Raw genomic sequence first — 14,991 nt, forward strand, 5'->3', positions numbered from 1 at the left:
CTGCTTGTTCACGTGCCCACAGTGGATTAGTCACCTCAACATGCGGACACCACTATGCCACCAACGTAAAGCTGAGGAAGAACCAGCGCTGTGAACACGCCCTCCCGACCTGACCAGCCTGATTGACAGGCGAAAACGGCGACTTTGGTAAGTTATTTCTCAGCATAGGTGGGGAATCGGGGTACACTACATACACTATAGTAACACACAGCGCAGGCCCTATTTAACAGTATTTATATCTCAATCTCAAAAAACGGGGTGACAGGTTCCCTTTAACAACTCAAAAAATTATTTTTTACTGCGTCGGCTTGGGGTAGAGTGATGTAATCGGGGGTGTGAAGAATTGAGGCCTGGCTAACCGTGGACGACGCAGAAGTGGCAGGAGAAGGGTTAATGAAACTAGAAGGGTCTGGAAGTTCGGGGATGGGGCTTGACACATGAGAGGCTTGAGACGCACTGGAAGGGTGAGACTAACCTGACATTACAGACACATTGGTAGGTGAAGGGGGAGGAATGCTAAGAGTCCTCTGTTTCTTTTTTCTGTGTTTTTTTTGGTTTGCCTGGTTGGGGGAGGTCTTGGTGGGCTCATATGGCGTGTCGTGGTGGCGGGTAACCTGTCAGGGTCTGGCTGCACTGTGTCAGAGTCCATAGTGCTCGTAGATCGTGCAGCCATGCCAGAGTCCATAGTGCTCGTAGGGCGTGCAGCCATGCCAGAGTCCATTGTGCTCGTAGAGCGTGCAGCCATGCCAGAGTCCATAGTGCTCGTAGAGCATGCAGCCATGCCAGAGTCCATAGTGCTCGTAGAGCATGCAGCCATGCCAGAGTCCATAGTGCTCGTAGAGCGTGCAGCCATGCCAGAGTCCATAGTGCTCATAGAGCGTGCAGCCATGCCAGAGTCCATACCGCTTGTAGAGTGGAAGGCCATGCCAAGGTCCTGCTGCATCATGGTGGTGGCGGTACGGAAGGCCATGCCAGGGTCCTGCTGCATCGTGGAGGTGGCGGTACGGCAGGCCATGCCAGGGTCCTGCTGCATCGTGGTGGTGGCGGTACGGAAGGCCATGCCAGGGTCCTGCTGCATCGTGGTGTCAGTGGAGAAGGTCCAAGCAGGAGCAGCGGATGTCATGGTGGTGGCGGTGGGATGTCCAACTGCACTCGGCATGGTGGTGCTGTAGTGATGTCCGGCTGTGGAAGGAATTGAGGTGGCAGTGCAGTGGGATGCAGCAGAGGTCGGCATTGAGGACAATTGTGACAGTGAAGGCACAGGTGGATATGCCCCCACTGTCTGCTGGAAATACCGACTCTGCTGCATAGCCTGCACGTAAGCATCATTGCAGGCCTGCATGACACTCAGCTGTAAATCAGTAGTAAGGTGTTCCGACATGCCCTGCTCAATTTGATTAAAAAAATGATGTGCTGGCCTCTGGAGGTCGGCTTTCACTTGATCAAGGCTTTTGCTGACCTCCTGGATACGTGCATTTAAGAGGTTATGTGAAACATCCATTCGGTCACCCAAAGCCTTGATTGCGTCGTGTAAAACCGAGCTCAAGTGCAAAAACTCGGGCATGAGTGACCTGCTGTGAAAAAAAGTAAAAATAAAATTATTATCAAAAATTTACCAGACGCAAAATCCTGTGTAAAAATACAGATTATGGCAATACAATACAACCTAATGCACGTGATAAATACTTACGCTCCCTGGGCAAGGACCGGTCTTAAAAATGACAGAACGCGATGGTATTTGTAGCGTCTGATTCTTGCTCCTGAACCACTGGGAACACGGCTCTCTTGACGCAGGTCCTTGTTAAAGCGGTCCTTCATCGAACGCCAACGTGTTTTGAGTTTGCCCACTGTTAAAAAAAAACCCATTATGGTCAGAAAATTGACTTTTTGCCGTGCTCACACAACTGTGTGTGATGAGAGAAACTCATGAGAGTTTATTTCATCACATACAGTCGAGTGAGCACGGCCAAGGACTCTGCTGCTTCACACTGCAGTGCAATACTTACCAAATGTAGTTCGGACCCGTGTCAGGGAGTTGTCCCAGCCATCCCACATCGCTTGGGCCACCTCATTCCATGTGCTTAAAAACGCATGCGTTTACATAGACAGCAATGCGTTTTTTTGTCGCAAACCTTGCGCAATTGAATGCATGCGTTTCCTGGCGGCAAATAGACGCCTCTAAAAATTACTACATGTTGCATTTCCGCGCCAAGCCGCAAACGACGAAACGACGCATGCGTCGTCAAACGTGGCAAAATGTGGCAAAAAAAAACGCATGCGTTTTTAATGTTAAATATAGGAATACACGACGCATGCGTTTATATGCGGTACAAATGCTGTGGCAAAAAACGCAAATGTGAAACCAGCCTTAATTTTTTGCCAGACCTGTATACCTTATATAAATACAAATATATTGCACATACACAGATACACACATATACTGTACATATATACATATACATACACATATACATATGCTGTACATGCATACACACAAATACATGCAAATATACCATACATACACACACATATACTTTACATACATACACAGATACCACCACAGAGAGAAACATACACATAGATACACACAAATACTGTATATACACAGATGCACACATACTGTACATACACACAAACATATACAAGCACATACATACACACATACTAATCTGTGATATCAGGTGTTCAGATGCGCCCTGGAGGAGGTCGGCCACATAGTGCAGAGATCAGCTGGAGAGGACTGCAGACCCCAATGTGAGGGATGGGGACACAGAGCAGAGAGGAATAATAACACCGCTTGCTGCCGTGCTGTCTTGTGCCGTAAGTCTTCTCCCCCGACCTCTACTCTGAGAGGCTGCTGGGAGCAGAACAGTGAGGGGAGCAGAAGACAAAATGTAAGTCCTGCTCTTTTTCCACTTTTGTCCCCTGTGTGCTGTGCGACCAGGGCCCCTGACTACAGGTGAGTACTCACCATTGGGATGTGCCACCCAGGAGGACAGAGGCGGCAGCCAGTGAGGGCTCTCATCAGTTTGATGGGGAAAGAGTTCATTGGCTATCTTCTCTCCTTGCATGACATGCCCCCTTTTTGAACTTCTGCACTCAGTATGCCGCTCTCTCCCAGGCTCTGGATAGTGTCATGATTACAGGAGGGAGAGATGCTGCATGACCCCTTTCACTCCCACCTGCAATCTTGAGTGAGTGGCCCAATAGTGGCTGCATACTCTGCATGGGCCCCCCTCCACCTTCAGTGCCCCTGGCTGGGGGCCTCTCTGCCTGCACCTAACGCCGGCCCTGGGTGTTCATGGGATTGTACTCATACTTCTTCATCCAAGCAGGACAGAGGAAACACATGACCACATAACCTTCTCCCATGCCTCTTCTGGATCATCGGTCATTGGTGAACTTTAAATGGATTTGGACATGTGCTGGCATGAGCAGGGAGACATTGCATGCACTGCAGAATTTTAATCCATGATGGCTTTTTCTATTTTAATGGTATTGTCTTCAGGTCATTGACCAGGTCCTCCCATGTAATTCTGGGCTCATTCCTGACCTTTCTCAGAATCAGCCTTACCCCATGAGGTGAGATCTTGCATGGAGCTCCAAACCGAGGAAGATTGGCAGTCATCTTGTGTGTCTTCCCTTTTCTAGTAATTGTGCCAACACTTGTTGCCTTCTCACCAAGCTGCTTGCCTATTATCCTGTAGCCCATCCCAGCTTTGTGCAGGTCAACAATTTTGTCCCTGGTGTCCTTAGACAGCTTGTTGGTCATGACCATGGTGGAGAGGTTGGAGGGTGATTGATTGTGTGGACAGGTGTCTTTTATACAGAAAACAGTTAAACTAAAAAAAACAGGTCTGTGAGAGCCAGAATTCTTGCTGGTTGGCAGGTGATCAAATACTCATTTCATGCATTAAAATGCAATTTATTTAAAAATCATACAATGTAATTTTCCGTTTATTTATTTTTAGATTCCGTCTCATACAGTTGAAGTTTACCAGCAATAAAAAATTACAGGCCTCTCCATTCTTTGTAGGTGGGTAAACTTGTAAAATCGGCAGTGTATCAAATACTTATTTTCTCCACTGTACATTCTATCCATGGATCATGCAAAATTTATCAGATGTCAGGCTCCCTTTAAGTATAAACTTTAGAAATTAATAGTGACAGTTATTTTTTTTTACACCCTAATCTTATACATTATCATTTTTGTTATATTGCGAAGCACATGTCTATTTAGGCTGCTTGAATGTACATAGTAAGGACAATTACCTGTATTATACACTTTTTCGTTCCATGTGTTTCCAGTGGACTCATGTTTGTACGTGCATTTATAAATTTTGCCTATTTCTGATTTTCTGACGGTAATCCAGCTGTACAATGAGTACATGTTATTGGATGCATTGTGCATAATCTCCGTATTCTCGGATTCCAGCTTCTCATTGCTCCCTGATATGTTCCAGACTACTTTAATTACAGCAGGAAAGAAATTTTGCAGGTTGCACAGTAAAGTTACAGATCCTTTCTTACAAGAATTTTTCATGGATGAAGCCAAGATGGACACTTCTGGTTGTTTCACGTGTTGATCTAGAAAATATTTATTAAAAGAACAAAATGGTCGTAAGCAAAGTTACAAAAATGTTTATGATGTGGTGAGCGTAATAAAAACCTGAATGAGCCCCATGACAGAATGACGCATCTGGAGGCTACTACTTCTGTGGTAGGTACCCAGTTGGTTGAAGGGAAAATTTGCGTCTTTTTTACCGGGTGGCATAACTTTAAGGCCGGCGTCACACACAGCGTATGAAAATACGGTCCATATATTGCGGCCGTAATACGCTGAAAAGTCCCGAAAATAGTGGTCCGTAGCTCCTCCGTAGGCAGGGTGTGTCACCGTTTTTTGCGCATGGCATCCTCCGTATGTAATCCGTATGGCAGCCGTAATGCGTGTTTTTAGCGCAGGCTTGCAAAACCGACATACCGCTATACAAGGGATCCATGTGTAAAAAAAAAACAAAAACATATATACTGTATATATATATATATACAGTATATATATATATATATATATGTCAGTAGACACATATATGTATATATATTATTGCTTCATACAGCGCGAGATAGCAGAAAGCCGGTAATTCAATTACCGGCTTTTGCTTTCTCCTTCCTAAACTCGACATGATATGAGACATGGTTTACATACAGTAAACCATCTCATATCACCATTTTTTTTTGCATATTCCACACTACTAATGTCAGTAGTGTGTCTATGCAAAATTTGGCCGTTCTAGCTAGTAAATTAAAGGGTTAAATGGCGGAAAAAATTGGCGTGGGCTCCCGCACAATTTTCTCCACCAGAATGGTAAAGCCAGTGACTGAGGGCAGATATTAATAGCCTGGAGAGGGTCCATGGTTATTGGCCCCCCCTGGCTAAAAACATCTGCCCCCAGCCACCCCAGAAAAGGCACATCTGGAAGATGCGCCTATTCTGGCACTTGGCCACTCTCTTCCCATTCCCGTGTAGCGGTGGGATATGGGGTAATGAAGGGTTAATGCCACCTTGCTATTGTAAGGTGACATTAAGCCTAATTAATAATGGAGAGGCGTCAATTATGACACCTATCCATTATTAATCCAATTGAATGAAAGGGTTAAAAAAAACACACACACATTATTAAAAATTATTTTAATGAAATAAAAACAAAGGTTGTTGTAATATTTTATTTAACGCCCAATCCAATCACTGAAGACCCTCGTTCTGTAAAAGAAAAAACATAATAAACCAACAATATACTTACCTTCCGCAGATCTGTAAAGTCCAACGATGTAAATCCTTCTGAAGGGGTTAAAACATTTTGCAGCAAGGAGTTCCGCTAATGCAGGCTGCTCCTTGCTGCAAAACCCCGGGGAATGAAGCTAAATATAGGTCAATGATCTATATTTAGCTTCATTTGCGGTGAGGCGCCCTCTGCTGGCTGTTCATAGATCGTGGGAACTTTCCTAGAAAGCCTGGGAGCTTTCTAGGTAAGTTCCCACGATCTATGAACAGCCAGCAGAGGGCGCCTCACCGCAAATGAAGCCTGGGAGCTTTCTAGGTAAGTTCCCACGATCTATGAACAGCCAGCAGAGGGCGCCTCACCGCAAATGAAGCTAAATATAGATCATTGACCTATATTTAGCTTCATTCCCCGAGGTTTTGCAGCAAGAAGCAGCCTGCATTAGCGGAACTCCTTGCTGCAAAATGTTTTAACCCTTTCAGAAGGATTTACATCGTTGGACTTTACAGATCTGCGGAAGGTAAGTATATTGTTGGTTTATTATGTTTTTTCTTTTACAGAACGAGGGTCTTCAGTGATTGGATTGGGCGTTAAATAAAATATTACAACAACCTTTGTTTTTATTTCATTAAAATAATTTTTAATAATGTGTGTGTTTTTTTTAACCCTTTCATTCAATTGGATTAATAATGGATAGGTGTCATAATTGACGCCTCTCCATTATTAATTAGGCTTAATGTCACCTTACAATAGCAAGGTGGCATTAACCTTTCATTACCCCATATCCCACCGCTACACGGGAATGGGAAGAGAGTGGCCAAGTGCCAGAATAGGCGCATCTTCCAGATGTGCCTTTTCTGGGGTGGCTGGGGGCAGATGTTTTTAGCCGGGGGGGGGGGGGGGGGGCAATAACCATGGACCCTCTCCAGGCTATTAATATCTGCCCTCAGTCACTGGCTTTACCATTCTGGCGGAGAAAATTGTGCGGGAGCCCACGCCAATTTTTTCCGCCATTTAACCCTTTAATTTACTAGCTAGAACGGCCAAATTTTGCATAGACACACTACTGACATTAGTAGTGTGGAATATGCAAAAAAAATGGTGATATGAGATGGTTTACTGTATGTAAACCAGGTCTCATATCATGTCGGGTTTTACGAAGGAGAAAGCAAAAGCCGGTAAGTGAATTACCGGCTTTTTGCTATATCGCGGCTGTATGAAGTAAGAATATATATACATATATGTGTCTCACTGACATATATATATATATATATATATACCTATTCTATGTGTACATATTTATTCTACCTATTCTACTGTAAGCTGTCAGTGTGATTTTACTGTACACCGCACTGAATTACCGGCTTTTCTCTGTAACAGCGCTGCGTATTTCTCGCAAGTCACACTGCTGGTCCATGTGTAATCCGTATTTTTGGGGCTTCCATAGACTTTCATTGGCGTTTTATTTGCGCAATACGGTGACAAACGCAGCATGCTGCGATTTTCTACGGCCGTAGAAAGCCGTATAATACTGATCAGTAAAATATGGCAGATAGGAGCAGGGGCATAGAGAATAATTGTGCCGTATTTTTTGCGAGTTTTACGGACGTAGTTTCTGCGCTCTTACGTCCGTAAAACTCGCAAGTGTGAAGCCGGCCTAAAACAGAGGAGGACATAAAAAAAGATAAACTGTTCCAGAATCAGTAGATCAACAGGAATTTGAGGAGGTGCTCAGTTTTAGTTAGAAAATCCAGAGAAAGATCCACTTTAAGACCAGGCTGAATGGGGAAGCTGTGGCAGTATAGAGTCATTATTGGTAAAAATACATGGGGATGGCAGTAATGGTAAGCTAATAATTAGAGATTGCTATAAGACTACTAACAGTGAACAGGTAGAGGATGAAATGCTGCAACAAATGGGAAAGGCAGCAAATAATAGTGGCTCCTTTTTTGGGGGTATTTTAACTATCCTAATATTAACTGAAATATAGGCTTTGATTTATCAAATCTGGCATTGTTCATGTCAGGGATGCGTTGCAGTCAGACACTCCTGAATCATTAAAGAACACGCTTCTTAATGATTCAGGAGCATCGCACAAATGGCTTGTGCGTCCATGTGAGCCTTGCCATAAATCTTACTCTAGTCAGTGACTGGAATAAGATTTGTGGCGTAAGGAACACTAGCACTCTCCATGAATATAACAAACAGAGGTTGCCAAGCCACCATACCGCGGAATGATTTTTTATTTTCAGTCTTTCGTTTTTGCCTCCCATTCCTCCAAGAGTCATAACATTTTTATTTTTTAACCAACATGGCTGTTTGAAAGGTTATTATTTTGTGGGACAATCTATTGTTTTAAATGACTCCATTCATTTTACCATAAAATATTCAGGAAAAAAATCCAAGTGGATGAAATGGTGAAAAATGCCATTCTGCCATTGTTTATTGGGCTTTGTTTTTACATTTTTCATTGTTTGGTAAAAATTACCTGACAATCTAATTCTACAGGTCAGTACAATTATGGCAATATTTGAACACATATTTTTATTTATGTGTGAGAAAACTGTTGGTTTCTGTCACCGTATTCTAAGACTGGTAACGTTTTATTTTAATGTTCATTGACCTATGTTAGGGCTTGTTTTTTTTTCATAATGAGCTGCCAATTTTGCTGGTACTATTTTGGGGCATCTACAATGTTTTGTTCACATTTTAATGTTTTTTTAGGGAGGTGTGGTGACTGAACAACCACAATTCTGATGTTTCAATATTTTCCTCTCTACAGCACAGTGGCGTAGGAACGGAGGCGGGGGGGCGGTCCGCCCCGGGCGGCACAATGCGGGGGGCGGCCGGCGCTGCAGGAGGAGAAAGAAAAAAAAAAAAAAAGACGCCCCTTTAAATCTTCGGGCGGCGCCGTCCGCCGCCACGACCAGGCTCCCCCCGCCCCCCGCTCTAATACTCACCTCTCCTGGTTCCTGCGGCAGCTACAGCGTCCTCTGACTCTGCGACGTCTCAGAGCAGAGGGCGCAATGACGTCATCACTGTGCGCGCCACTCAGCCTCTCTGTCCTGAGCGTCGCAGAGCCGGAGAGACGCTGACTGCACCGGACCTGCGCTAGGAACGGGAGAGGTGAGGATTTACCTTTTTTTTTTTTTTCTTTATGTCTGACTCTGGGGGCAATGCTGGACACACTGGGGCAATACTGGAGACCATGGGGCAGATTGCTGGACACACCGGGGCAATACTGGAGACCATGGGGCAGATTGCTGGACACACCGGGGCAATACTGGAGACCATGTGGCAGATTGCTGGACACACTGGGGCAATACTGGAGACCATGGGGCAGATTGCTGGACACACTGGGGCAATACTGGAGACCATGGGGCAGAATGCTGGACACACTGGGGCAATACTGGAGACCATGGGGCAGAATGCTGGACACACCGGGGCAATACTGGAGACCATGGGGCAGATTGCTGGACGCACAGGGGCAATACTGGAGACCATGGGGCAGATTGCTGGACGCACTGGGGCAATACTGGAGACCATGGGGCAGAATGCTGGACACACTGGGGCAATACTGGAGACCATGGGGCAGATTGCTGGACACACAGGGGCAATACTGGAGACCATGGGGCAGATTGCTGGACACACTGGGGCAATACTGGAGACCATGGGGCAGATTGCTGGACACACTGGGGCAATACTGAAGACCATGGGGCAGAATGCTGGACACACTGGGGCAATACTGGAGACCATGGGGCAGAATGCTGGACACACTGGGGCAATACAGGAGACCATGTGGCAGATTGCTGGACACACTGGGGCAATACTGGAGACCCTGGGGCAGATTTCTGGACACATTGAGGCAATGCTGGAGACCCTGGGACAGACTTCTGGACACACTGGGGCAGATTTCTGGACATACTGGGGCAATGCTGGAGACCCTGGGGCAGATTTCTGGACACACTGGGGCAATGCTGGACACTGGGGTAATATGCTGGACACACTGGGGGTAATATGCTGGACACACTGGGGGTAATATACTGGACACACTGGGGCAATGCTGGACACTGGGGGTAATATGCTGGACACACTGGGGGTAATATGCTGGACACACTGGGGCAGACTGCTGGACACACTGGGGCAATGCTGGACACTGGGGCAGATTGCTGGACACACTGGGGGTAATATGCTGGACACACTGGGGGTAATATGCTGGACACACTGGGGCAATGCTGGACACTGGGGGTAATATGCTGGACACACTGGGGGTAATATGCTGGACACACTGGAGCAGACTGCTGGACACACTGGGGCAATGCTGGACACTGGGGCAGATTGCTGGACACACTGGGGGCAGTGCTGGACATACTGGGGCAGATTTCTGGACACACTGGGGGGTAATATGCTGGACACACTGGGGCAGATTGCTGGACAACATGGGGGTAATATGCTGGACACACTGGGGCAGATTGCTGGACACACTGGGGGCAGGACTTGAGGCATGGGCAGAATGTAGATACGGGGCATGATTGGAGACACGGGGCAGGATTGGATCATGGGGCAGGACGGATACGATGGAGGCTGGTGGGGCAGGATGGGGAGATCATATGGGGTAGAATGGATACTCATGAGGGCAGGATGTGAGAACATATGGCTGGAGCCAGGAATGAGATAAACGGGGCCAGGGTGGGGAATAGTGTTACCATAGGGGCTAATTAAGGGATATTATTACTGCAGTGATGTATTTATTTTATTTTTTGAGTATACTGTTTTAAATGGGGGGGCGGTCCTGTTACTGTGCAGAGTGACACTATATCACCTTTTTTTCTTCATGTGATGTAATGTAGAAGTTGTGAAAAATTAAGTAATGTGTTCTGCAAGCGGAGCTCGAGATAACTGTGTTATTTCCTGCAGAAACGAGTCCTGGCTGGAAGGAATGATGGCGGTCTGTGCTGGATGAAAGATGAAGGACTTCACCTAGAGACGTCACTGGTGAGTCAGTGTTACCTATACACTGACACTATACACTGTATACTATATACAGCGGTCCTGTGTACAATGTCACCAGTGATCACTGTATTATCTATACATTATATACAGAGTTCCTGTGTATAATACCACCAGTGATCTCTGTATTACCTCTACACAGACACTGCATACTAAGTACAGATCTCCTGTGAATACTGGCACTTATGGTGATAGTATTGTGTTTTTTTTTTTATTACTGATCAGTATTGTAGTATTCAGTCACTATGTGGTGGTAATATGTGGTCTGGAAATGGTGTTGTGGTATTTGTCCCTTGTATGTAGTATTATTCGGTCACTATGTGGTCTGGTCATGGTGTGGTGGTATTAAGTCACAGGTTTGGCATGTGGGGGTGACACCATTAGGCCCAGTTTAAGTTCTACAAAACAGGAAAACCATTTTTGGTAACCTTTGTGTGTATTGAGCCGGGGGAGGCGGGGGCGCCAAACTCGGGAACAGCCCCGGGCGGCAAAAGCTCTAGCTACGCCTCTGCTGCAGCAGTTACAGTTAGGGCCAGAAATATTTGGACAGTGACACAAGTTTTGTTATTTTAGCTGTTTACAAAAACATGTTCAGAAATACAATTATATATATAATATGTGCTGAAAGTGCACACTCCCAGCTGCAATATGATAGTTTCCACATCCAAATCGGAGAAAGGGTTTAGGAATCATAGCTCTGTAATGCATAGCGTCCTCTTTTTCAAGGGACCAAAAGTAATTGGACAATGGACTCTAAGGGCTGCAATTAACTCTGAAGGCGTCTCCCTCGTTAACCTGTAATCAATGAAGTAGTTAAAAGGTCAGGGGTGGATTCCAGGTGTGTAGTTTTGCATTTGGAAGCTGTTGCTGTGAGCAGACAACATGCGGTCAAAGGAACTCTCAATTGAGGTGAAGCAGAACATCCTGAGGCTGAAAAAAAAGAAAAAATCCATCAGAGAGATAGCAGACATGCTTGGAGTAGCAAAATCAACAGTTGGGTACATTCTGAGAAAAAAGGAATTGACTGGTGAGCTTGGGAACTCAAAAAGGCCTGGGCGTCCACGGATGACAACAGTGGTGGATGATCGCTGCATACTTAATTTGGTGAAGAAGAACCCGTTCACAACATCAACTGAAGTCCAGAACACTCTCAGTGAAGTAGGTGTATCTGTCTCTAAGTCAACAGTAAAGAGAAGACTCCATGACAGTAAATACAAAGGGTTCACATCTAGATGCAAACCATTCATCAATACCAAAAATAGACAGGCCAGAGTTAAATTTGCAGAAAAACACCTCAAGAAGCCAGCTCAGTTCTGGAAAAGTATTCTATGGACAGATGAGACAAAGATCAACCTGTACCAGAATGATGGGAAGAAAAAAGTTTGGAGAAGAAAGGGAATGGCACATGATCCAAGGCACACCACATCCTCTGTAAAACATGGTGGAGGCAACGTGATGGCATGGGCATGCATGGCTTTCAATGGCACTGGGTCACTTGTGTTTATTGATGACATAAGAGCAGACAAGAGTAGCCGGATGAATTCTGAAGTGTACCGGGATATACTTTCAGCCCAGATTCAGCCAAATGCTGCAAAGTTGATTGGACGGCGCTTCATAGTACAGATGGACAATGACCCCAAGCATACAGCCAAAGCTACCCAGGAGTTCATGAGTGCCAAAAAGTGGAACATTCTGCAATGGCCAAGTCAATCTCCAGATCTAAACCCAATTGAGCATGCATTTCACTTGCTCAAATCCAGACTTAAGACGGAAAGACCCACAAACAAACAAGACCTGAAGGCTGCGGCTGTAAATGCCTGGCAAAGCATTAAGAAGGAGGAAACCCAGCGTTTGGTGATGTCCATGGGTTCCAGACTTAAGGCAGTGATTGCCTCCAAAGGATTTGCAACAAAATATTGAAAATAAAAATATTTTGTTTGGGTTATGTTTATTTGTCCAATTACTTTTGACCTCCTAAAATGTGGAGTGTTTGTAAAGAAATGTGTACAATTCCTACATTTTCTATCAGATATTTTTGTTCAACCCTTCAAATTAAACGTTACAATCTGCACTTGAATTCTGTTGTAGAGGTTTCATTTCAAATCCAATGTGGTGGCATGCAGAGCCCAACTCGCGAAAATTGTGTCACTGTCCAAATATTTCTGGCCCTAACTGTACCACTGACATTTTGTGACAGGCTGGAGCCCGGCACTTTCAATACATTATAATGCAGTGGACTCCTGGAAAATGGCCACCGGAAGCAGCGCATGCGCAATTGAGTTCTCGGGAGATGAGATCTCAGTGTTCAGATCTCAATTTGTGCATGCGCCATTTCCAGCCGTCATTTCCCCGAAGTCCACAGCATAAAATTTTTGGAAAAGGTGTGGCTCTGGGCTTTCACAAAATGTAAGCGTCCAACTCCTGCCTCTGCTACCACCAGAAGCTTCCGGCACCATCGACCCTGGGACCCCGCTCCACAGCAGCCAGTAAGCTCCACCACAGCTACAATTCAGATTATAAGATGTACCCCCATTTTCCCCTGAAATTTTGGGGAAAAAAAGTGTATCTCATAATCTGAAAAATACAGTACCAGTTGGGCTAATTAATTTTAGATTTTGATAGATTGGACTTTTATAGATGCAGTGACTCCAAATAAGCTTATTTATTTATTTATTTTTTGTTTGTTCATGCAGAGTGAGGGAAAAGGAGACTGAATCACATCTAATAGATTTTTTATTTGTTTATCTTTGAATTTTTACTTTTTAATCTGTAATCGACTGATTATTTATATTATACAGTATACAGCTATACACAATATTGCGGTGTATTATGTAAATGGTGGATTCCTGTGAAGCTTCACCTGTGGCTGGGCTTCACACGAGTACCATGGGGGGATGATTGTTCATGTTACAGATATGTGCTGGCTGTAACATGTGTATGGAGGGTGCTCCCCTCAACATATATGAACCCAAGCGCTGATGTACAGTTACATTATTTTGTACTATGTGGTTAATAAACAGGATGACAAGTCTCTCGTATAATAAGGTTAGAAAAGTTAGACCTGTTCAGGGTAGAAAAAATGAATCTCGGATGAGATCTCGTTTATATGTGTGGTCAATGCAAAGAACTGGCACATTCCAAGGACCTTACAAAGAACCAGGTGGCATTCTAAAGGGTTCTTTACAGTTAGAGCAGTTCAACTCTGGAATGCTCTACTACAATTTGCAGTAATGGCAAATACCATGTCAGGTTTTCTCGTAACAAATACTATTATTGGTTACAAATAATCAAGCAATAAAAAATATGTCATTAATTGAAAAAAGTTGACCTTTATGGACCTATGTCTTTTTTCAACTGATGCAACTAAGCATCTCATAATTTTCTATTTTCTTCAGAAGAAAATAAAAGTACAGTACTGATAGGAAGCATAATTAAATATGCAAAACATCCAACATGTAAATTAATATGAATGAAATTGATCGATCTCTATCCCCTACACCATATAAGCTGTTGAGATTGTACAGTCGGCATTCAACTCTAATGAGATAGCGTTGATTCTGGATGATGGGATTCCTCTTTCTTTCATTGACGCCTCTATGATGGACCACCAATTCAGTCATGAGCTTAATAAGCCCCCCAGGTCTGCTTTTTGTGGACATTTATAAGGGTGTAGCAAAAAAAAAAAAAAAATCAGTGCAACAAAAACACAGGAGCAGAGGGAGGGGTATATACAGTTACATGTCACAATCCCTTGTATCAAGTTATATAAGTGCATATTTATTGGTTATAATAAGGGTTATAATAAAGTGGATATTGAAAAAGTGTCTATTTAAAGTGTTGCACTCAAGGAGATACAATCCCAGTGCTGGTGAGAAGGAAAAAAGGGGGGAAGGTGCAACAAACTGACTTGCTAAGTGTGATGCTATATCCCAGTCACATTTGACAGAGTGTCTGTGGATAGTGCTGAGAAAAATTATATTTAAATATATATACTGTATATGGTATATATATATATATATATATATATATATGTCTTCTCAGGAGAGTATATAGGCACATAATAAATAACAACTCAGTAAGAGGGATATATACAGTACAGACCAAAAGTTTGGACACACCTTCTCATTTAAAGATTTTTTTGTATTTTCATGACTATGAAAATTGTACATTCACACTGAAGGCATCAAAACTATGAATTAACACA

At 44.1% G+C, this 14,991-nt stretch overlaps 1 protein-coding gene across 1 annotated transcript in view; it reads right to left on the reverse strand.

Annotated features, from left to right (window-relative positions):
- The window catches only part of LOC138643330 (uncharacterized), a 39,620-nt gene that overhangs the window by 15,145 nt on the left and 9,484 nt on the right, over nt 1–14,991 (reverse strand). Inside the window, exons 5-6 of the mRNA XM_069732257.1 lie at nt 4,273–4,587; nt 3,682–3,819 (exon numbers count right to left, since the gene is read on the reverse strand). Of these exons, the coding sequence (XP_069588358.1) occupies nt 3,682–3,819; nt 4,273–4,587 (453 nt within the window). The remainder of the gene's footprint in view (nt 1–3,681; nt 3,820–4,272; nt 4,588–14,991) is intronic.

This window comes from Ranitomeya imitator, chromosome 6 (genome assembly GCF_032444005.1).
Source record: "Ranitomeya imitator isolate aRanImi1 chromosome 6, aRanImi1.pri, whole genome shotgun sequence".
In the NCBI taxonomy this organism is placed as follows: Eukaryota; Metazoa; Chordata; class Amphibia; order Anura; family Dendrobatidae; genus Ranitomeya; species Ranitomeya imitator.